At 43.6% G+C, this 25,897-nt stretch overlaps 1 protein-coding gene across 1 annotated transcript in view; it reads right to left on the bottom strand.

The window, feature by feature from the left end:
* Positions 1-3,480: 3,480 nt before the first annotated feature.
* Positions 3,481-25,897, bottom strand: part of slit1a (slit homolog 1a) — a 179,951-nt gene continuing 157,534 nt past the window's right edge. The window contains 13 exon segments of the mRNA XM_083775889.1: positions 3,481-7,996; positions 10,039-10,250; positions 11,040-11,328; positions 14,847-15,001; positions 18,470-18,600; positions 19,305-19,533; positions 21,275-21,412; positions 22,028-22,121; positions 22,241-22,380; positions 22,603-22,700; positions 23,390-23,514; positions 24,928-24,990; positions 24,993-25,090. Of these exon segments, the coding sequence (XP_083632015.1) occupies positions 7,755-7,996; positions 10,039-10,250; positions 11,040-11,328; positions 14,847-15,001; positions 18,470-18,600; positions 19,305-19,533; positions 21,275-21,412; positions 22,028-22,121; positions 22,241-22,380; positions 22,603-22,700; positions 23,390-23,514; positions 24,928-24,990; positions 24,993-25,090 (2,014 nt within the window). The 3' untranslated portion in view covers positions 3,481-7,754.

Genomic DNA, 25,897 nt, shown 5'->3' with positions numbered 1-25,897 from the left:
AATGTCTCAAATTTGAAAGCACTATATTTCTAAAACTATGAAACATTTCAAAGATTCCTTTTCAGGCAAACATGTCCACCGTAAGATGAACCTAAGTAGGCTAGAATGGGGTTGCTAGGTGTAAGTATGTAGGACTAGTAGCATGCCAAATTTTGTGCTATTGCCATAGAGAATGCATTGGGCGTTTAAGTTAAATAACTCATAAACTACAAAACATAAAAATAAAAAAAAGTTCCAGCATGTGTCTCCACAGTAAGCTGAATAATAAAAAGTGTGAATGGAGTTTCTAGGTGAAAGTGACTTTTGACGTGCCTATAGAGCTGCCATTGAGCCCCATGTTAAATGTCTCAAATTTGAAAGCACTATATTTCTAAAACTATGAAACATTTCAAAGATTCCTTTTCAGGCAAACATGTCCACCGTAAGATGAACCTAAGTAGGCTAGAATGGGGTTGCTAGGTGTAAGTATGTAGGACTAGTAGCATGCCAAATTTTGTGCTATTGCCATAGAGAATGCATTGGGCGTTTAAGTTAAATAACTCATAAACTACAAAACATAAAAATTAAAAAAAGTTCCAGCATGTGTCTCCACAGTAAGCTGAATAATAAAAAGTGTGAATGGAGTTTCTAGGTGAAAGTGACTTTTGACGTGCCTATAGAGCTGCCATTGAGCCCCATGTTAAATGTCTCAAATTTGAAAGCACTATATTTCTAAAACTATGAAACATTTCAAAGATTCCTTTTCAGGCAAACATGTCCACCGTAAGATGAACCTAAGTAGGCTAGAATGGGGTTGCTAGGTGTAAGTATGTAGGACTAGTAGCATGCCAAATTTTGTGCTATTGCCATAGAGAATGCATTGGGCGTTTAAGTTAAATAACTCATAAACTACAAAACATAAAAATAAAAAAAAGTTCCAGCATGTGTCTCCACAGTAAGCTGAATAATAAAAAGTGTGAATGGAGTTTCTAGGTGAAAGTGACTTTTGACGTGCCTATAGAGCTGCCATTGAGCCCCATGTTAAATGTCTCAAATTTGAAAGCACTATATTTCTAAAACTATGTAACATTTCAAAGATTCCTTTTCAGGCAAACATGTCCAACGTAAGATGAACCTAAGTAGGCTAGAATGGGGTTGCTAGGTGTAAGTATGTAGGACTAGTAGCATGCCAAAGTTTGTGCTATTGCCATAGAGAATGCATTGTGTTGCGGAGGATCAGAGGAATGCTCTCATCCTCCGCAACACCCATTCTCATACACCGCTATACACCGCGAGGATATGGGCTATAGCCCATATCGTACGGCATACTATACTGTAGCACGCCGTTTTTCATCATTTTTGAGGATTTGGAAAAAATGTAAAAATTAAAAAAACGATGGGCTATAACCCATCGTTATTTTATTTTTTTCCATTTTTTTCAAGTCCGCACACAGGCTCAGATCCATATAGTCCATATCCTTTGACCCGGGCAGCGGCACGGCCAGTTGGTGTCCCCTCATAGTCTCTGGGAACTCCAAGCTACTTTCACCACTGGGGCTCCCATAGTGACGTCACCGCTCCACACCATATATACAGCTGGTGTCTGAGCCGGGGTCATATTTAGCCAGTGTATGCACCCGAGCCACCCATATACCTACCATTGGACGAAAGCCGTGGAATACCCTTAGGCTATACATTTACGAACATCACTTATCAACGGGGCCTTGACCTCGGAGGACTGTCCCAGCGATGGTCGGTTTCCTGATCAGGGTGAAGAAGGGTCTCTTCAGCAAACCAAAGAGGACCAGAGACGCATCGGTGGAGAGTCAAGCAGCCGCCGCCGCCACCCCCTCCCCGTCCCCCCCTCCGTCCGAGGGGCCTTGCGAGAGCAGCGGCTGCCTTTTCTACAAGCTCGCCAAGCTGGCAGAGCCAAAGCGCCGGAGCGCCAAGAAGAGGAGCATGGTGCGTTACGACATCGTGTACGACGAGGAGGACAAAGACGAGGTGCTGCTGACGTCGGGCGACGACAGGCGTCTCCTGAAGGACGCCATCTTCATGGGTCTGGTCGGGCACACCATGGGTGTGTTTTGTCTGACTTATTCGATAGCCATTCGGGTGCTGAGTGGCTCTGCCTTGCTGGTGATCCTGTCGGATCCGTTGCTGCTTTTATTGGTCGGTCTAGTTGCTTTGATTGACTTTCTGATATTCCAGGCACTTTTTCTGTTATGAATGACTAAATGTCTTGTACTGTGACTGGTGTGGATGGGGGCCCTCAGCTGCAGAAGACTATGCGGCCACTGTTTCACTGTGAATAGTCAGACCTACTATACACTGGCTCTCAACATGGGGTCCCGAGAACCCCAGGGGTCCTTGAGGGTGTTATGGGGGGGTCTGTAATTGAGATTGTACAAATGGGCCCATCAGGGTCGTGGGTCCGTTTGGTTGGTACAGTCTCAGAGTTAGGATTATAGTGTAGTAGTGTAGTTGTGAAATGCAAATTGAGTGACCATTCATTGTAACCACTTAGATTAGGGTTAGCAGTTCCCAGCAAGCACGGTCAGGACGTCGACGAATTAGTGACGTCTCGATTGGGGCCAGATCAAGTCAAACCAAGACTAGTCTGATCTGTCCTGGAATATCACCTGATTTCAACCAACATAAATTCTGACAACAAAAAGCCCAACACACACCGGGTGCGCAGCGACGCGGCACTGGGAAATAGAACAGTTGTGTATCGGAGCGTCAGGCGAGGCGTGAGCGCACATCGGACGCCACCGGTGTGGGATAGGTTCATTGAAAATAACGGAGGCGGCCGTTCTGACGCACGGCGTTCGCAGACGTTGTGTGTGTGTGGGGCTTAAGATGGACGTCATATCAAGTCATATCATAACTAGTCAGATCTGGCCCAGCATAAGCTATATTATTTCAACTGGGGAAGACGTCCTGGAAATGACATAAAGATCATCTCCATATGGGCTGTGATCTGGCCTATAGTCCTGAACGGCACTGGAGGATGTCATCATAATGTCATTTGGCTTACAGGCTCATATGAGCCTGTAGCGCTTCTATATTTGCTTTTGTTTTTAAGAAATGTCATGGGAGGCACAAGCAAAAAACCGTCCTCCAATTCTGGAATGACCCAGTTATGTTTTGTTTTAGCCAAGAATGAATAGAGATGTCATCCACTCTACATGCGATTTATGCCACTCATACAGAAGATCTTTAATGCGTTTAGAGCACTTTAGAGCCAGGCAAGTCTATGCATGGACTGTTTGTTTAGAGGACTTATGACGTAAATCATTTGCCAGCCAAGTCTATGGACCTTATTTGTTTTGGGCAGGAGGCCACTAAATGATGACGTAAGACGTCATGTGGCCGATATAGTCATCGCCCCTCACTTCACACGAGGGTGATTCTTTTACATGTTGGCAGTGTTTGCCTCGTTACATTTTGTTTAGAACCCATGAATCGACACACAGCACAATGAGAGACGACACGCTGTTTTAAAAGCACACACGATAAAGTTTAATGAATGAAAAGAGTGGAGTTTCGGTAAACATTATGTCGGTGGCACTACATACATTCAGCATTATTGGGAGTTTATCAGTTCAATCCCACCATGAATCCTGCAACATACAAAGCAAACAGAAGCTTATCTGTAGGACAGAACCAGAGAATATTTATTTTTCTTTTTTTTTAAACTTTTTTTTGTTCTTTTTTATTTTAGTTTTTCAATGTTTTTTGCACCAGTTCAATACAACAGAGACATTGTGTCTTACATTAACATGTTTATGAAAACAGTTCATAAGATGGGAAATGGTTTTATGGTCACCTGACCCGATAACGGAATTACATCTCAATATAGCACAAAGCAACACTAAAGATGTCTCTACCAGGACGTTGAATTCACCTATCCAGTACAGATCAGTGCAGACAAAGGGGAAGGAGACAGGGAAACAAACGGAAGCCATTCCACTAGAAAGGTACACCTCTATGAGATGTGTAGCCTAAAGCCCAAAACGCACCAACGAGTCGCCACGCAACTCCATGCAACTACTTGCAATTCCTTGCAAACATTATCTCCAATGGCAGTTGCAGCAAGGAGTTGGTGTGGTTGACCTTAAAACTGTTTTGTTGCAAGGAGTTGCGACTACTTTGCGAGTAGTTGTAGGCTAACTGGTGTGGTTTGGGCTCTAGACCTTATTTATGCTTTGTTGACTAAACAGTCCTTACACACTGGGGACAATTTGTTTATTTTTGTGTGCGATAAATTCTCCTGAATTTCTTTTTTTTTCAAACTGTCATGATTATAGGCTACACTCACAGAACACTATTAGCCTACGCGACGGTAAAGGGACAAATTACATTTTCGGAACCAATGTCATGTTTTTATTTTATTTTAACCGTGAATAAAGGCTTCAACCTATGTATGAATGAAGCATCAACTATGCAAATAGTCTTGATGAGAAATACTCGCGTGCAGTTCCCGCGTGTGCAAACCACCAAGAAGCCTGATTCATACTTCATTGTACGCTGTCGTGCACTGAAGAAAGCAGACCTACAAGCTCCCAACATGTCGCATATTCAACGCTTTGGGAGCTTGTAGACTGCCTATTTCTTTTAATTATTATAATAAAGGTGTCATTGTCGTCAAAGCATAAATCACTGCTCATGAGATTCCTTGGTGGGATTAGTTACACTACTTAGGATCACATTAACAGTATGTAAAAACAAAGTTGAACGTGGGAACGGTACGGACAGGAGCGCAGAGATGTGGGCAATATTTGGTGCAGATCAGGGATCACACCTCAAGAATGATTTTAGATGAGTGACATGGATCAAACAAGTTCCCCTTGTCCTCCGAGAGAATCAGGTCCAACCTTAGGGACCGCCACTTATGACACAGAATGGGATGGGTCTTATATCTTACACTGGAAAAACTAAATAACAGCTAAAAGTTACCACTTCATGAATAAGCATAGGTCATATTTATCTATACACATTTATACATTCAGGTATGACTGTTTAGTTCACTGTAAATTGGCACCATTTCTTCCCTATCATATGGTCTATATAGCCGGTCAGAATTGACAGACATTTAAAAATGGCTAGCACTTCCTCTTGTGTATATCTGTCAGTAGTAGGCATATAATTCTTTACATGTCTGTTCTAACAGATCAAGGAGGATCTGCCCCCAGGTATAGATCTATAGATCTATAGAGGCAACTTGATCCCATATCTTCTGGCTTGACAGCAGCTTATTGATCAGTTGAGCTTGACTACATTTGAACTCTTTTAAAGCTGCGATCCATAACTTGTTTTTTGAACAAAACATTATTGTAACCAACCTGTATAATTATGCGGTAGAGTATGTTAATACAATAATGATAAATGCCTCCATCTCCCCGCAAATTGAACTCAACGGAAAGTAATCCACCTCCCCGAAACATACTCTCTTTTTAGTTTAGGCTAATGCACGGGGGACGGACCGGGTTTTGAATCCCGGTTAGGGCGGGGACGTGAAAGTTGCGGATCGCAGCGTTAAACTATAAAATCAACCTCGAAGTACCTCTCTTTATGGCAAACATGTTATCAAATGAAAATGACGAAAATACAACAAAAATGAACATGAACACAATCTGAAACCTTTCTGCATGTTTTCAAGTGTGGTATGTTAATTACAGGGGAGATCGAATCGCAGGGGGATATATTGTTTATTTTCTTCTTTTTTTCTCGATTCTTTCTATCTCAGCTCTGCCCTCTCGTGGCCGTTGCAGCAAACAAGGAATGTCTGAGCCGGAGGGAGGAAGAATAAACACTGTCGGGACTCTGTTTCTCTGAACACCTTACAGCTTTTTAATGATCCTTATATTTTTGTAACTTTTTTCCCTCCCTCTGTCTTTTTTCTTTTCTTTTTTTTTTCTTTTTTTTAATCATTTTTGAAAATATTTGAAATTCAGCAACAATGTATGCCTTTTACTTTCTACAGGAAAAAGCCTTTAGATAAAATAAATAAAAAATAAAAACAAGCACAGACTCTGCATGAATTAGATGTAATATTCACATGGAAGACAACATATACAATATTAAACAGATTTCTAGACCAATACTGACTCCTATACAAAAAATAAAAATAAAAATAAAAGGCCAATCAACCGCTCTCTTCTTGGCCAATTACAAATTAGGTGGTTTGAGCAAGTGAAATCAATAAATCATAAAACACCTGGGGAGCCTGTCGGATACCTTTCCACCAGCTCCACAGCTTCCAGAAAACACAGACTTACTCTTTAACATAGAAAAATACTATACCAAAAAGAAATACAAATATATATATTAGAATCTGTTAGGCATTTCTGTATAAAGAGAGGGCTAAAAGGAGTTAGGTTACATCATGAAACAAAATATAACAAATAAAACAAAAAAACAATTTAAGAAATTAGACGTAACAAAACCAAATGAGAAAACAACCAAAACAAAAGACTAATCTGAAAGTTTTTGTTTTGAAATAACATTGATGATATAAGAAGCTCTACATATTCATTGGCAAACGTTTTCTCCGCACATGCAACTGTTTGCACAAGTTTAATACTGCAAGCATAGAGGGGAGGGGCTGAACATCCTCCTACTCATTGGGGGAGGGGCTTATGCAAATTGGCCTAACCTTGAGGCAATGCATTCTGGGGGAACAGATAACAACCGGGCACTGCCCGCACTACATGGGGTCTCTGTGTGTAGAGAACAGACGGAATTATACCAAACAAGTCCTCTCACTGCAAGACTGAGTGTGTGTGTGTGTGTGTCTGTGTGTGTGTGTGTGTGTGTGTGTATGAACGTGCATGTGTGTGTCTGTGTGCGCACACGCGTGTGTGTGTCCGATCACATGCATGACTATTTCTCAGTGCTGCTAGTCAGTGCAGTCTGTATCTCCATGGAGTGTCTATGTACTGAACTGTATGTAAGGTAAACTCACAGCAGACCACCAAGCCTGAAAGCCCCCCCTCATCCCCGTTGGATTTATGTGCCACTTTGACCTGACCTTCCTCCTGTTCAATTCGACGTGGGTCGCGCATGCGTGGATGGAAAAGCCGTAAAACCCGGCAGAGAAATCGCTACACCTCGCCCGGCAACTCATTTAACTCGACCCGAATCCAAACCACAGCCCGGTCAGTCCCCGCTCGGATGAATAAGCCCAGCCAAGCTCAACTCAAGATAGCTTTGCCAAGTCAAAACGGTCCCGCTCTCCTCTCATCCGCTCACCGTTCAATCTCTCTCTCTACGTTGTTTACCTTTTCTCTTCCTCTTTACAGAATGTGCCGTCCGTCCGTCCGTCCGTCCGTCCGCTCCCCCAGGAAGTGACCATGGGAGGTGGTTGACTAGACTGCCAGAGGCCTCAGTGATGGTTGTGGATTCATTTTCGCGGAGGGGGAGGGATGTCTCTGAACGGAACACCCTGAAACCTCTGGACCTCTTGGACTTTCCAACGTTGTGGTTGCAGATGCAATGGGTGTCGGCGCTGTATTGTTGATTTCTCTGTCACTGTACTGTAAGGTCACGCATCCTTGGAAGGGAAGGAAATGTCTTATTTTACAAACATTGTTGTCCATAATATATAGATAGAGGTTTTATATATATTTCTTTATACTCTCTCCCTCTTTCTTTCTCTCCCTACGCTTTCCTCCAGTCCTCTCTCTCTCTCTCTCTCTCTCGCTCTCTCACTTCCTTCCTTCCTGTCGCCCAACTCAGAGGCGGCGGTTAGCAGGTGTGTGCGAGAGGTGCTACATGCTACAGCCCACGCAGCCGCACTTGATGGTCTTTTCCACCTCCTCGCTGAAGGAGGTCCCATCGCTGCACTCGAAGGAGTATTTCCGGCGTTTCATCCGCTGGCTGGCGCAGCAGGCACCCGTGTCGCACGCCCCGGAGCACTCCACCCAGGACACCATGCGCGTGGTCTGGCAGATGGCGTAGCCTCGCTGCACCTGGTAGAAGTCTCGGACGGGCTCCCCTCGGCATTCAGACTCTGGACAGGGGGAGGCAAACCACCACCGGGAAATTAACATTTGAACCCCAGCTTGCCTAATCTGGGAGGGGGAACATTCGGCAAAAATAGCCGATCTGCAAGCTTGGATATTTTTTGGCAAAGAGTTTGGTGTAGATGGAAAACAATGTCAAAGTACAGTTTGTAAAGTCCGGTTAAAGTCTGGTTCTCTAAGGCACCTTTTCCACCGGGGTTGAACCGGTTCCGCTCTTGTTTCCCTAAAAGTTAGTTCGAACTGGAACCAAAAAATTACTTCTTCTTGCCTTGAAGTGGAAACAAAGTGGCCACATCACGATTCAGGTTGGAAGATGCAGATTTGATATTAACCATCATAAAAAAGTAAAGACCGGAGCCAGTTCTAGAACCAAAGAGCTCTTTTAGTGGAAAAGGGGCCTTACGACTACAGGATTTAAGCAGTTTTCTTTTTTGTGGCTTTCACCTTTATTTTATATTTTTTTATGGAGGGAGGCTGACAGGAAATGGGGAGAGAGATGGGGGGGATGACATGCAGTAAAGGCTGTCGGGATCGGGAGTCGAACCCACGGCACACTTGCCAGACTGGATTACCAGCCAAGGTGCCTGGACCGCTGAGCCACAGTCCAGGCCCAGGATTTAAGCAGTTAACCACGTTCAACCTGGCGTTCCTATTTTATACGTGACACCATGTGGTTAACTAGTGATGACGGTGCGATCGGCATAGCATCGCATAATGCGAGGTGAGCTTGCCACGCTCCAGGAACTGTACTGGGTAAATTCTCTTTCTACTGCATTGCCACCAAACTGTAGAATGCTGACACCATCCCTTAAAAAATGTGGATCACTGGCTTCATTCTCAGGCCTGAAAATCCATCTTTCAGGTTGCCAAAGGGGGGAGGTAAACTCACCTCTCCCTTAGAAAGGTGGTGGCATTCAGTGCCTACACCCCTGTCCCCTTTCTACTTTTATTGTGTTATTTTTTTATGCTATGTTTATGAATTGAACACATAGGACCACAATGGAAACAAGTCCCCAGGACTGTTTTGAGTTATCTTTTTAGTCCAAATGTATGACTACACAAACGCGCCGAAGCGGTGTGTAGTCAAAGCCCAGCGCCACATCAAGGTCAGGCAGCACCCCAGCCTCAGACTGTTCAAACCGCTACAACGAACGACTGCGGCCGGGCAAGGAGGCCTACCGCAGTATCAAGAGCAACACCGTCAGGTTCATGAACAGCTTCCACCCGGCCGCCGTCACACTGCCCAACAAGGCATGAGCGCCGCCTGTCGTCAGGCTGGTCTTAGACTTTAGCTCTTCCTTGGACCTACCTGCGGATTATACCAGTGTCAGTTAACCTCATGTGGACTATGCGGTCGACACACACCGACATGAAATGCCAATCCTGTTCTGTTCTTTGACTATATAGAAGTGTCTATTTTGTACGTCTCTAAATGTTTTGATGAATTGAACATGTAAACAAGTGTAATGCTTAATTGGGTCGTCCACTCACAGACAGTTAACAGTCTTTGTATTGAGTTTGTGCTTGAAATGTGCTGTAATTCTGCAAACTGTTAATAAATATTTAAATCAATCAAAAAAACATTTAGCACAGACTTTTTCTTCACAGACTTTTTTTTATTTTGTTCTCGCACTCACATACAGTATACATCTGCTGCCATTCCAACACTTTTCAGATTATTTTTCCTTAAGGTTTTCTGAAAATGCATGCATGTTTTCCCTGCATGTTTTATTCACTTTAACTAATTCTACTGCTTTGCTACTGAAAAGCAGTGTCCAGCAGAATAAATCTATTCATGGAATCTGAATAGAATTAACACCTTGGAAAATGCCCCGCCCCCCCTTTCTCACTGACGATAATATCGTCGAATATTATTCTGACAATGAACTGAATTGCCAATGGTTCTCAAACGGCACATTACTTCAGGTACCGTGTGTAAATATCTAGACAATTAGTTTGTTTTGCATTCGTTCTTGGGTCCAGCACGTGCTCTTATGGCATGGTTTGTGTATATGTGTGCTAAACCAACCTGCGTCACAGAGCTCCCCGGTGTAACCGCTCTCACAGTGACAGTAGGCGTCCCCCGTGTCGGAGATCTGGCAACGTCCGTGTTTGCACGCCAAGCGGCGGCAGGGGTTGAAGAGCTCCCCCTGTTGGTTGCACAGGGCACCGCGGTAACCCTCCGTACACTCACAGCGGTACGACTGGTCGTCCAGTGATATGCACGTCCCGTGAACACACCTGTGGAGAGACGGAGCTCAGTTGGAGCGCGTTGAATGGCACTATATATGGCACTAAGTCGTTTGCCAGACAAAGTCTATGGAGTTTAATGTTTGTTTAACCCATTCTGACCTGAGATCAGATTCATACGAGGTTTCCGCCGGACAAACACTGGGTCTGATGAACCCATTCTGACCTGGGATCAGATTCTAAAAAATGTCAGTCGTTCTTCGATTTTTCAAAAATAGCAGACCTACAAGCTCGTATCTCGGTGGCGCGATATGAGCTTGTAGATCTGCTATTTTTAAATAGCTAAAGCATAACATGATGCCGACACCAAAATGGGTGCCCGGTCAGAATGGGTTAAGGCACTAAAGGACATCATTTCGGTCGTGAGATCTTCCTCAGGCTTCACGACCGAAACATTGCTCTCCTAAATAAAAGGTCTCGTCTCTCCTACACCTGCTCGGAAATAGAACCGGGTGTGCGGAAGTCTCCTCTTCACGATTATTATGACAAAACATACATGAACCACTTCAGCCCTATATATATATATTGTCTATTTTAAAATAGCATATTATGTACAAGCTCACAATGTGTCGCGATGACCATAATATATTAGCGCCCCTCACTTCATACGGGTGTGATTTTTATAGGATAGCTTGTTGATTACTGTTGGTAATGGTCTTTCTCTTTTCTTTCTTTTTATTTTTTAAGGTATTAAAAAGTCCTTCGATTGTCACTTGTCACTCTTGTGTGTGTGTCCCCCAGGCCCGCCCAGAGGTTGAGAAGCACCGCAGTACAACATACTTGCTGCCTTGGCAGGGGTTGGCAGCAGGCTGGTCACAGTGCGTCCCGCTCCAGGCCGGCTGGCAGTGGCACACGGGGCCCTGGTCCCCGTCGGGCTGGCAGATGCCGTGCAGACAGTAGATCTTCTTGCAGGGCTCGCAGCCCGGAACCACGCCGGGCTTCATCTGCGTCTTGGTGAAGTCCTGCAGCTCGTTGTTGATGTACAGGTTCTGGATGCAGCCGTGGAAGCTGGAGCCGTTCTGGATCTGCCACATGCGGAAGGCCGCCGAGTGAGAGTCCTGCGGCATACCTGAGAGAGAGAGAGAGAAGAGGCAGACAGGCAGGCAGACAGACAGACAGACAAGACAGGCAGCCAGACACAGACAGGCAGGCAGGCACAGACACAGACAGACAGACAGACAAGACAGGCAGGCAGACACAGACAGACAGACAGACAGACATACAGACAGACAGGCGGGCAGAGAAGCAGAAAGAGGATACGGTCATAAGTGTGAAGGAGGTGGAATGGGACCACAGGACACAACAGCTAACACAGGGCTGATATATGAGAGTAATGGAGGAAGGCCTTTTCAACCAACGTGTGTCCCACTTGGTGCAGGTATTTTTCGTTTTTTTTTTTAAAAGCCTCTATACCTCTATATTCCGATAGTAATCATTGCTGATAAGAGTCTTTGTTCTCTCCAGCTCTTAACAGAAAATATATTTTCAGCTCAGGATAGCATTTTTATCCAATCAGAAGAGACACAACCCTCCAGTTCCAATTTGGTCTGCTCATTTATTTTCTTGATTGATCACTTCTGATTTGACCTGTACCTCCTGTATCCTACACAATATCTCTTTCTGGATTGGATAAAATCAATATCCTGACCAAAAATATATTTTCTGTTTACTATAGAGGCGCTATAGTTACTATAGTCTCCTATTACTGAACAAACACTCCATAGCAGTGATTACTACTGGAATGTAGAGCGATGCAACGCTTATTTTAACAAAAGAGTATCACTAATTTCTGCAAATTCAGTAGAGAATGTATTGCTACACGATAATAATATGAGGCACAGCATTGTTGAAACAGCAGACAGTAAGGCATCGATGTTGTCTTGTATGAATGCTGGGTTACATTCACTGACGAACAACACAAAAACAACACATCACAAACACTGTGACAAAAGTGGCAAAACATTATTATAATATAGTTTTTTTGGTATAATTATCATTATACCAAAAAAATTATGTTGTTTCAAAACACATACACAACAACACATAGATACATAATGTAAATGAATGTCTGCATTTAAAAGGCATGCCAATAAGAAAACATAATGTGATTGAAGTGAAGACTGTGTCTGGTAGTTCAAATAAGAGTCACTAGGGGGCACACTTTGCACACAGTATAAATGTCTTGTGAAGGTATTGCAGTATTTAAGTCTATAGCAGTGGATTCCAAACTGGGGGACGGGGTCCCCGATTTGTTTATTTAAAAGCAAATTGTCAAATATTACGTAAGAAGGGGGGAATGTTTTTGAAAATAAGCGATCTACAAGTTTACAACACCTCGCAGTGTGAGGCGTTGCTAGTTCTGGAACACAGTCAAACTCAAAGTAATGTCTACAGTTCCAAGTGCTTGTCAGGGTGGTGGGGGGGTTCAAATATGATTATTTGGGGGGTCACGTCCTGAAAAGTGTGGGAACCCTTGGTCTATGGAAAAAGCCTGGGTTCACTGAGTGCTTTACGTTAAGCAATATGTTATATGAAATGACCTGAGACTTATTGTACTGTATGTCATGTCCCTGTGGTGGTGTGGATCTACTGTATGTCATGTCCCTGTGGTGGTGTGGATCTATAAATATGTTATATGAAATGACCTGAGACTTATCGTACTGTATGTCATGTCCCTGTGGCAGCGCCGTATCCGGCACTTCACAGATGGGGGGGACGAATCCGAACCGGCCCACATGCACGGGCGCGAAGCGCCCGTGCATGTGGGGCGATTCGCACGGGCGCGAAGCGCCCGTGCGGAAAAAAATCGGGTATTTGCGGTTATGAAGTCGTTATTTTCGGGTAAAAACGGGTCTGCACAGCAGAAATAGCCTAGTGCAAATCTTACCTTTTTGATGAGCCTGCCCGAGACATACACGGCTTTAACCAGCACTGGGCATAACATATAAACAACTTCCTGAATCCTATCCAAGTTCCCCCATAGAAATACATTGAAATCTCCACTATAGCAGAATCACACGCACTCGCACAACACTGACAGCGAGTCAGCGGCGGCCGCATGGTCCAAGTGCCTGCCCAATTTGAGGCTTTTTTATTCCCCGTGGCCGGCGGCCCAAAACGGTTCGCGGCCCCGAGTGGGCCGCTCCGCGGCCCGCCGGGGACGTGTCCCCGGGGACCCCCGTGGTTCCTACGGCCCTGCCCTGTGGTGGTGTGGATCTCGTTTATCCAATTTGAAGTCGGTGGGGCGGACGGTTTTCCAGTTACGTGGTTTACAAACGTACGTACAAATGCTGGTGCATTTATAGATAGATACGTTAGAATATGGAGATAAGAGGTCAGATAAGAGATATGCTGTAGGCTATATTTTGATATCATTTTACTTAGGGGTGCACGTTATGATCGATATCCCATCTCCGATCATTTGCAGGGTCATATCGGCCGATACCAATATTATACAGAGGACCACAATGGAAACAAGCCTAGGCCCTATAGGGGCTTATTGGCCCAAAGCCTGTTAATATAGTATTCAATCAATCAATACATAGCCTATACTCTTTTCCAAGTGTCTGTTTTCACAACTGAATGACTACTGAATGAGATGAGTACGCACATTAAATGTAGAAAAATGTAAAGTTTATCTTTACTAAAGATATTACATCATATTTGATTTGGCTTTTGTTCCAGACTAGAGGTATTAATCATTTATATTGGACTCATTGATGATTTTTTTCTCCTGGTGTGAAAACCGATTAAATAATCTGATTTATATTGAGACCAATCCGATACCGATATGGCATTATTATGGCCGATTCCGATTAAACAACCAATTATATCGTGCACCCCTAGTTTTACTGTGTGATGAATATTCTGCAGTATGTCGCCTCTAGCAAACACAGTCATGGCTGGAGGTGGGAATGGGTGTGGTTGGGGGTGGGGCATGGGTGTGGTTGGGGGTGGGGCATGGGTGTGGTTGGGGGTGGGGCATGGGTGTGGTTGGGGGTGGGGCATGGGTTTGGTGGAAGGTGGAGGTGGGGCTGGGTTGTGGGCAGTGGTGGAAAGTAACTAAGTACATTTACTCCTGTACTGTGGGCTATTCTGTTTTTGAGGTACTGTTACTTTCCTTGAGTATTTAAATTTAAATTTCTTTGCTTTACCTTTTGCTCCACAACAATTATTTTACATCTTTTACTTGTTACTTTGCAGATTTAGATTATTACTATAAAACATAGATATTTTAGAGCTACTATAATTCGGCGATAGCAGATCTACTAACCTCGCAGCGTGAGTAGATGTGCTATTTTCAAAATCTTTTTGCCAAATTGTGAAAGATATTTCAGTACATTCTGATGGCAATACTTTTCCTCAAGTCAAATGGAAATACAACAAAAATTGAAATACAGGTGTATTACTTGTAGTATACAGTATTTTGTGGTATTGCTACTCAAGTAACAACAAATCAGAGTACTTCTTCCACCACTGGTTTCCGGGGGGTGGGGTGGTGACATAGTGAGGGGGTGGGGTGACAGTAGTGTAGTATAGTTGTAGTGCCTGCAGTGGAGAGGGGTGTGTTCTGCAGAGGGCCCCTACCCCCCACGTATAGCGGAGCCTCCCCGTTGAGGGGCCGCACCGCCCCGAAGCTGTCCATGCTGGTGGGGAGACCCCCGTCGATGCTCAGGTTCACCATGCGGTCAAAGGTCACCAGCTCTACCGTGTGGAACTGCCCATCGTTGATGGTCTCGGTACTGGGAAACACGCACGCACGCACACACACACACACAGGCAGGCGCACAGACACAGACACAGACACAGACACAGACACAGACACAGACACACACACACACACACACACACACACACACACACACACACACACACACACACACACACACACACACACACACACACACACACACACAATTTAGCCATATAGCTTAAAACATAGCATTCGTTGTTGTTGTTGTTCTTGTGTAATAGTCTCTAGGTCAAGGTTAACTTTAATTGTCCACAAGGGAAATTAGTCTTGGGCTTGCGTCCCTGCTACAGCCCCATATAAGGGCTTACATCCCTGCTACAGCTCCATATAAGCATACAAAAACACATAGTTCAGTAGAAATGCATAACCAGAGACGGACACAGATAGTACTGTAGCCCTACAATCAGTCCTATCTATCTAAAGCATCATTTAAAACAATTCAATTCAATTCAAAGGGCTTTATTGGCATGAGAAAACATACGTTTACATTGCCAAAGCAGAAAGAACAGTACAACAATACAGCAATACAATCAAAACAAAAACAAAAATTATGTACTTTGTCAGATTCTTCAATAGATCAACTTCTATGTTCAAGATCACTCGATGCAGGTATAGTGCAGGCATATACACAATGATTAGTCTTTACGGTGGTTGTGTTCCATTTGATATCCTTCTCCTATCACAGCAACTCACAAATCTTGCTGCTGTGTTTGCACATTGTTGTACTTCGCCCAGCAGATATGGGAGTTTTTTGTCATTGGTCATGTTTTCAAAATCTCCGTGTGTGGTTGTAATCTGTGGGAAGTATGTGTCTCTGATGTCTTGGTACAATGGACAGATGGTTAGGAAGTGTAGCTCGGTTTCCACTTCATTTAGTGTGCAGTGGGTGCATAGTCTGTCTTCTCTCGGGATACAGGTCTGCCTATGACGGCCTTTCTCGATCGCGAGACTGTGCTCACTGAGTCTGTACCTAGTTAAGATTTTTCTTTGTTTTGGGTCGGTCACAGTGCTCAGGTATTCTGCCACTGTGTATTCTCTGTTTAGGGCCAGATAGCATTCTAGTTTACTCTGCTTTTGTGTTGCCACTTTCCAGTGTGTCAGATAGTTTTCCTTTTGCTGTTTTATAATTTGGTTTAGTCCAATGGGTTTTCTATCTCGTGGCTCTGTTTGTGTTTGTGCCCGGAGTTCCAGGGCCATCTGGCTGAGGGGGCATCTCTCTAGAGTTTCACTGTGTGTGAGTGCCTTGTTATGGAGTGCATCTAGGTCACTTTCTTTTAGGTGGTTGTAGAACTTAAGTGCTCTCTTTTTTATTTTGATTATGAGTGGGTATCGTCCTAATTCTGCCCTGCATGCATTATTTGGTGTTTTTCGCTGGGTACGGAGAATGGATTTGCAGAATTCTGTGTGTAGGGTCTCGGTTTGGTGTTTATCCCATTTTTCAAGGTCATGGTTTGCTAATGGTCCCCAGATCTCGCAACCATAGAGGGAAATTGGTTCTATCACAGAGTCCAGTATTTTAAGCCATGTTTTAATTGGGATGTCTATTTTGATGTTTCTTTTGATGGCATAGAATGCCCTTCTTGCCTTGTCTCTCAGGTCCTTTACAGCTTGGTTGTAGTTCCCTGTGCTGCTGATGTTTAGGCCAAGGTAGGTATAGTTTTTAGTTTGTTATAGTGGGATTGTATTTAGGAAAAATTGGTGGTTTTGGCGGCTGGGCCTTTTTTGAAATATCATGAGTTTAGTCTTGGTTAGGTTCACTGTCAGGGCCCATGTCTGGGAGAATTTGTGTAGGAGATCGAGTTGCTGCTGTAGTCCTTCCTTGGTTGGGGACAGCAGCAGCAGGTCATCTGCGTAAAGTAAGCATTTGATTTCTGTGTTTGCCAAGAGGATGCCTGGAGCTGTAGATTGTTCTAGCGTTTTTGCTAATTCGTTGATATATATGTTGAAGAGTGTTGGACTCAGGCTGCATCCCTGTCTAACTCCACGGCTTTGGGGGAAAAAGTCTGTGTGCTTTTCGCCTATTTTGACTGCGCATTTGTTGTTAGTGTACATTGATTTTATGATGTCATATGTTTTCCCCCCAATGCCACTTTCCAACAGTTTGTACATCAGACCCTCATGCCAAATTGAATCGAATGCTTTTTTGAAGTCGACAAAGCAGGAGAATAGTTTGCTTTTGTTTTTGTTTATTTGGTTGTCAATTAGGGTGTTGAGAGTGTAAATGTGGTCTGTTGTGCGATATTTTGGTAGAAAGCCAATTTGTGATTTGCTCAGGACATTGCTTTCTGTCAGGAAATTTAGAATTCTGTGGTTGAGGATCATGCAGAGTATCTTTCCGAGGTTGCTGTTTACACAAATCCTGCGGTAGTTATTTGGGTCATATTTGTCTCCACTTTTGTGGAGTGGCGTTATCAGCCCTTGATTCCATGTGCTGGGGAAAATCCCAGAGCTGAGCACGATATTTGTTGTATTTGTTTTAATATGGCCAGTTGGAATTTGAGGTCGGTGAATTTTATCATTTCATTTAGAATTCCGTCTGCCCCACAGGCCTTCTTTGTTTTAAGTGTTTTTATTTTGTCTTGTAGTTCTTTTAGGTTGATTTGGGAATCTAGTGGATTCTGGTAGTCTTTTATGGCTGACTCTAGGTTTTGTAGTTTTTCTTTTATTTGTTTTTGTTCTTTGTTCTTCTCGATTGGGCCAAAGAGGATAGAAAAATGGTTTACCCATATATCTCCATTTTGGATGGGTAGTTCGTCCTGTTTTAGCTTATTAAGTCTGTTCCAGTTTTCCCAGAAGCTGTTTGTCTGTATGGAATCCTCAATATCTTGCAGTTGGTTTCTAACGTGTTGGTCTCTTTTTTCTCTTACTGTGTTCTTGTATTGTTTCAGTGTTTCCCCATATTGGAGACGTGTGTTGTGGTTGTCTGGGTCTCTGTGTTTTTGGTTTGATAGTTTCCTTAATTTTTTCCTGAGATTCTTGCAGTCATTATCGTACCATTTGTCATTCTCGAAATTTTTTCTGGCTTTCTTGTTTGATACTTTTAGGTTTGCTAGTGAGGCTGTAATTTCGAATATATAATTGAGGCCTTCTACTGCCCTGTTTACACTTTCACTGTTTTCTTCAAAGGTTTTTTCTAGGAACTGGTCCAGTTGTGATTGGACTTGTTTTTGTCTAATAGCATTTTGGAAGGCTTCTGCGCTGTGTTCCTTCCATTTGTAGCGTTTTCTTATATTGTGTAGTTTGTTTGGCGTTTGTTCTTTGTGTCTGTGTGTTGATCTGTTTAGATAGGCCGTGGTTCTGTTGTGGTCCGACAGGGGTGTTTGCGGGCTGACTGTGAAAGCTCTGAGAGATGCCAGGTTCATGTCAGTGATGAAGTAATCTACCGTGCTGTTTCCCAGGGATGAGCTGCATGTATATCTACCGAAGGAGTCATGTAGAGTTAATGGAACCTCCTCACCTGTAGATGGCGTGCCCGGGCTGGCTGCCGGGGTCATAGCTGACCTTGACGTGTCCTTCGTACAGCTCCACGGCGATGTGGTCGTTGTCTCCGTTGTACAGGAGGATCCCGTTGTCCTCCGCCGTCGACACCTGCACACGGTCACATCCTGGGTGTTAGTTTGTCCATTTGTAAACGTAGTATTAGGGACAGTAGACACTTACACACTTACAACACCTCCGTTGCAAAACCTTCACTATTTCCGTGATTCCCCGACGGCTATAACGGCCGAGCTGCCACCGAGCACGTGTGCATTTGACGTACAGTGTACGCGGAAATAATGCGTGTGCGAAACCCTCCTGGCTATACCACATCTGTTGCTTCACTGTCTTCATTTGGGAGACAATATATATGAGCGTGGGGGCATACACACGTAAAAGAAATATCATAATTAATTAAATATGTTCATTAAATGTTCAGATGAATTGAATATGGACCCCAATGGAAACAAACCTTCCTGAGTTTGAAATCCTCTTAGACCTTGTATTGAACTGTGCTTTCATGTGCTTTTTTCTGCAAAATATTAGTATTAAATCAATCAATGTAATCCACACATGTTTTTAAAGCTCTATGGATGTATTACTTTCTTTTTAATTTAATTTACCTAGTCTTTCTTATCAATTTACAGTTACATCTTTTTGTTTTGTTTCATCAGTTATACTTGTGTTTGGGCCAAAAAGCACCAAGTCAGCCTGTAGCTCACGTGCAAAATATAAAAGGTACTATAAAAGATTAAAACATGTCCTTTAAATGAATGAACACTGGAGGATGTTACAGTGAAGGCTTCTCTTCTCACCTGCAGAGTGATGTTAGCCTGGGGCCAGTTCTTCAGGTCGGACAGAAGCAGGTACGAGTCTCTGTCTATGAAGTTGACGCTGACCAGCTTCTCACAGCGAGGACCCCCGAACCCTGGGAGACACTGGCAGAGGGCCCGGCCCCCTCGCTCCACACAGGGGGCCTCGTTCTGGCAGTCCGCCAGCTCGCACAGGGACACCGGCGACGACGACACCTCGCACAGCTGACCGCTAAACTCATCGAGAGAGAGAGAGAGAGAGAGAGAGAGTTCTTGAGACTTGAGGCCGATTCTACCTTCTAAATCAGTAGTTCTCACACTTTCAAGATTTTTCAAAATGATCAAAAATAGCAGATGTACTGCACAGTGAGCTTGTATATCTGCTATTTGTTTGAATAGCAAACTCTTAAGATCTAAAATAAATGATACAGATGAAAGCAAGAATGAGACCACCTCTAACCACTGTACATGTACAGTAGCCTACTAATTATATTAATGTACTCTACCTCACAGATTGTTTTTAAATGACTAGTCTTCAAAAGACCTTTATTTATTTTCTTGGAAATACATTGAGGGCAGAGCCCCAATTTTCAGCGATGCAGAGATTACAAAAGGCATAATTCAAAAGTGTATAATAATATAGAAAATAAGAACAGGACAGGAAGAACAGGATAAAAAAAAGATTCTGGAAGGTCGATTCCTTGTCAGAAGGACAACTACATATCTCTGAAGGTTTACAAAATACACACTAAAAACATGTGGGATATTTCTGTAACTCAATTCCTGGAACTCAATTCCTGGGTTACTTGCGTTGAGTTATATTTCTGGGTTATTTTCCAGAGCCATAACCATTTCCTGGGTTATAGGGACCCAATTCATGGGTTTTTAAAGTGGGTTAAGATTTCTGGGTTATTTTTCTGAGGGTAACCCCATTGTTGGGTCGGATAGGTTAGAGGAAGTCCATTTCCCAGCATACACTGGGGTGCCAAGGACCGTGTGATATTGTTATATATTAGAATGTGTATGTTATGGGTCGTTGTGTTTAGTTATGGTATTATTTGGTGATATGTTGTTTTATGTGATTTGTTAGCAAAACCATGAATGTAAATGTCTGTTTGTTTGGTCAGTCTCTCTCCCCTTTTCCCATTCATATGTATAGTATCTGTTGGAAAGGGTTTGTTGTTGATGGTTGCTCCAACAAAGAGTTTTCATGCCTCTTGCAGGCAACTATACACAGTAAAAACACTTATATTATATTTATGTAACCCATCCCAGCCATATCCATTTCCTGGGATATAGGGACCCAGTTCATGGGTTATAAGATTTCTGGGTTATTTTTCTGAGAGTAACCTTATTGTTGGCTCAGAGAGTTGGGATTGATTGATTGATTGATTTATTGATTGACTGACTGATTGAACCAATAATGCTTCATTCATAACCAACATTATGGGTCAAAATAACTTGGAAGTTGGGTTATGTTGACCCTCTGAATGGGTTATTTTTATAACCCAAGTTATAACCAAGTTATGGGCCAAAATGAATAACCCATTTTATTGCGTCAAAATAACCCAGGGGTTGAATAGGACCCTTTGTAACCCAGGAGGGGGGGTAAAAATAACCCAAGATGGGTTATTTTTGTGTGTACCTTTACAGAATAGAACACTGTTTTAACCCATTCTGACCGGGCACCTATTTTGGTGTCAGCATCATGTTATGCTTTAGCTATTTAAAAATAGCAGATCTACAAGCTCATATCGCGCCACCGAGTGGCGCGATACGAGCTTGTAGGTCTGCTATTTTTGAAAAATCGAAGAGCGACTGACATTTTTTTAATCTGATCTCAGGTCAGAATGGGTTCATCAGACCAGTGTGTGTCCGGCGGAAACCTCGTATGAATCTGATCTCAGGTCAGAATGGGTTAATCATCGTCCTCGTCACAGATGCAGGAGTATCTAATCTAATGTCCATCTCACCTGTAGTCCTCGTCACAGATGCAGGAGTATCCGTTGAGCTCGTCCACGCACTGCGCCCCGTTCTGACAGCGATGCTCCTGGCAGTCATCATAGTCCACGCTGCAGTCATCACCCACGTAGCCAGGAGCACACACACACCTGCATCACACACACACACACACACACACACACACACACACACACACACACACACACACACACACACACACACACACACACACACACACACACACATACGTTTAGCCATGTAGCTTAAAACATATCATTCGTTGTTGTTCTTGTGAAATAGTCTCTCGGTCAAAGTTAACTTTAATTGTCTTGGGTTTACAATCCCTGCTACTACACCTCCATAAACATGCAAAAACATACAGTTGTGATTCACCTAGTCCTATTCTATTTAAAACAGTTTAGTAGTTGACACACAATGGAACAACTAGTTTGATATTTGCCGGTGGTCCGCTACACCGCCCTTGGGTCCCGTAGGGGGGATTCCAGGGCGAACCCCAGCAATATGATCAGTTTAATTTCACCTCTACAATACCGACAAGAAGTTAAGTTATAACCCAATGACTATTCAGATACTATATACAGTAATAGAATTCTGTACTAAATCTAACCTAACAACAATATCATTAAGGTGGTTGATATCTTTGCAAATCATGGATTATCAGCCTAATATATGTATCAAGGGGCTTGCTATGAAAGTGTTTTGAGAACCACAGGTCTACTGGGTCTGTCTCCCGCCTGACTCACTTGGGCCCATTGGAGGTGATGAGGCAGGTAGACTGGTGCTTGCAGGGACTCCGTTCCGGGGCACAGACGTCCTCCACCTCTTCACACAGCTCCCCTGCAGGGCAGAAGATGTATAGGTGAAGTGTGTGTGTGTGTGTGTGTGTGTGTGTGTGTGTGTGTGTGTGCGCGCGCGTTTTGTGAGAGAGAGAGAGCGCGCGACACGTAGGACCATACCTGTGAAGTAAGCGGGACAAAGGCAGGTGTAGTTGTTGATGCCGTCGACACACGTGGCCCCGTTCTCGCAGTCGTTGTCCTCGCATTCGTCGACGTTGCTTTGGCAAGTGGGGCCCTCGAAGCCCAGGGGACAGGTGCAACTGGGAGGCGCGCGCACACACACACACACACACACACACACACACACACACACACACACACACACACACACACACACACACACACACACACACACACACACACACACACACACACACACACACACACACACACACACAAATGAATACCATCTTCACATTGGAATCTTGGTCTTGATAAAACAGTATGTATTGGCAGTGTTTCTGCAGATGGTTCTTCCTCACCTGAACTCTCCCTCCTCGTCCTGGTTGAGTTGGCAGGTGCCCCCGTTGGCACACGGGTTACTCACGCAGGCGTTCAGAGCCGTCTCGCAGTTCTTGCCCTGTGACAGCATTTGTTTAGTTCATTACTTGTACAAATATTTATACTCTTATACAGTATAAGTAGTGCAGGACAGAATGGATAGCCCTCATTACTTCTACAAGTATGCCGTTATTCAGCTGTTGCACCAGGAGGTGAAAATCACTGCGAGATGGATTTTACACAGTGGATTGAACAAAATGCTATCAAATAAGAGTCCACAGTATCTATGTATTCAACCTCATACTGTATGTTCAAAACGGTTACATTTAGGATTTAGATAAACAAAAAGCAGCAGATCCGCAAGCGCCGACTGCTTTTGTTGCTTTTGTGTGACACTGTAGTATGGCGTTATTTACAACAAATAATAATAATAATAATAATATAAGCAACGATATCAAACCAGGGATCATTGAAATGTAAAAATAAAGATAGTGACTCTATTAACCCATTCTGACCGGGCACCCATTTTGGTGTCGGCATCATGTTATGCTTTAGCTATTGAAAAATAGCAGATCTACAAGCTCATATCGCGCCACCGAGTGGCGCGATACGAGCTTGTAGGTCTGCTATTTTTGAAAAATCGAAGAACGACTGACATTTTTTTAAATCTGATCTCAGGTCAGAATGGGTTCATCAGACCAGTGTGTGTCCGGCGGAAACCTCGTATGAATCTGATCTCAGGTCAGAATGGGTTAAGAGGGTTCTGACCTTGAACCCTGGGGGGCAGCTGCACCGGTAGATCTCCCCCAGGTCAGTGTGACAGATGCCCTGGTTCACACAGGGGCTGGACAGGCACGGGTTACACTTGGCAAGGATGGCGGGGTCCACCTCGCCTGAGCACATGACAACAACGAGCAGCGATGATTACTGTATGTGGGCATCAAAGACATGCACGGACGGATATATAACAGGCCATTGGTCCGTGCATAGTCTCCCACATGTACACAGGTGATGGGAGTGGACATCTCCACCTACCGATAATGTCTGGTGACAGCTACTGTATATTCAGTGTAGCCGCTAAAACTGGGTGGGGAACAATTCAGAGGTTTTGGAAATGACTGAATTGCAGAAGACTATAGGCGACCTAGTCTCCGTGATCACGCTGTGATGTTTGCAGGCCTAGTCTAGGCCTGTCAGGCTGTCACAATTATTACATAATAATTGCCCTAATTACAATTATGTGAGATCATCGTAATTATTTTGCATGATCATCATTTAAACGTTTCCATGTTGAGAAATGTTTTAAAACAGAGGAAAAACAGATAATTCCTCATTCCTTTTATCCCCCCTAATGTATCAAATTATTAAATATGTCAGTAATTTAAGTTATTTCTTATTTGTCATATCTGCCCTGTGAAATCTCTGCAAATAGTTCAATTTCTTTTTTCTTTTTCGTTTTATACAATGAATCGCCAACTTACATGTTGTAATCGTGACAGTCCTAGCAAAGACTTTGGTGATATGGTATGTTTTCAAAGCAGTGATGTGTTGGTGGCCGTTCTGGCCCATATGTTGAGTTCAGAAGACCCAAGGAGGCACTTCTGGTTCAGAGTTCAGACTAACCGCCAACTCACCATAACACTCAAGACCCAAGGCACTTCTGGTTCAGACTAACCGCCAAGTTGGCGCCAACTCACCATAACACTCAAACTTCTGGTTCAGACTAACCACCAACTCACCGTAACACTCAAACTTCTGGTTCAGACTAACCGCCAACTCACCGTAACACTCAAACTTCTGGTTCAGACTAACCACCAACTCACCATAACACTCAAACTTCTGGTTCAGACTAACCACCAACTCACCGTAACACTCAAACTTCTGGTTCAGACTAACCACCAACTCACCGTAACACTCAAACTTCTGGTTCAGACTAACCGCCAACTCACCATAACACTCAAACTTCTGGTTCAGACTAACCGCCAACTCACCGTAACACTCAAACTTCTGGTTCAGACTAACCACCAACTCACCATAACACTCAAACTTCTGGTTCAGACTAACCACCAACTCACCATAACACTCAAACTTCTGGTTCAGACTAACCACCAACTCACCATAACACTCAAGACGCAAGGCACTTCTGGTTCAGACTAACCGCCAAGTTGGCGCCAACTCACCATAACACTCAAACTTCTGGTTCAGACTAACCGCCAACTCACCATAACACTCAAACTTCTGGTTCAGACTAACCGCAAACTCACCATAACACTCAAACTTTTGGTTCAGACTAACCGCCAACTCACCATAACACTCAAACTTCTTGGCCGGCGTGGTGAGCAGCAGCTTGCCCTCCATGCCCGGCGGGCGGCGCAGCGGGCGATGCCAGGCTCCTTGTAGCCCGTCTTCACCCAGTCGGACAGCCAGCGCAGGCGGCAGTCGCAGTAGAGTGGGTTGGCACCGATAGCCCTATGGGGTGATAAGGGGAGACGCTTTGGGTCAAGGGAATGTCTGTCTCGTTCTTCACAAAGACACTGCAGGTACAGTATAGTTACAGTTACAGTTTGGTCCTAGAACTTCAAACACCCTTTTTTATAATTCATTTTGAATATGTTCTGTGCTTTTAAATTTGCGTGTGGTGTTTGGAAATGATCTTGAACAAAAACGTATGAGTGCATGGCATTTGCTTGCTGAGCTAATTCTTCAGTGAGCATCCATGGCAGAGGTAACTTTCATAACAAAATCATCATCACTGGAACAATCTATTATCCATTTGGCCTGACCTCGAAATTTAAAAAGAAATCTTCTAAATCCTCCAGTTTTCTGAAATAAATATTTTCACAATTAAAAAAAAATAGCAGACCTACAAGCTCGTAGCTTGTAGATCTGATATTTGTCAATAGCTAAACTATAACATAATGTTTAAAACACCAAAAGGGGTTCCCGTCCAGAATGGGTTAAGGCTGTTTGATTCCATAAAGAATACAGGTTTGATTTTTATGTAGATTTCATAAAAAGATGTTCGAGCGGAGATCATAATCTAAAAAACTCAGTCCAATATCGAAAAACATCATTACATCGGGTATTGCACATGCACGCAACGCACAACACCACCAGCAGGTGTCTCTCTAAGCACTCACATAAACTAAACTTTTGAGTAGTGCACTGACTGCACTATACAATAATTATAAACAAGCTTGCTTCGCTAAGTGAAATGCATATTTAAAGAATATCCACCAACACCTTCTCTCTCTGTGTCGTACATCGTGTGTGTGT

The sequence above is a fragment of the Protomyctophum parallelum genome, assembly GCF_964188405.1.
Source record: "Protomyctophum parallelum genome assembly, chromosome: 10".
Taxonomy (NCBI): Eukaryota; Metazoa; Chordata; class Actinopteri; order Myctophiformes; family Myctophidae; genus Protomyctophum; species Protomyctophum parallelum.
Note: the sequence above shows the minus strand (reverse complement) of the source record. Positions and strands in the feature narration are given on the sequence as shown.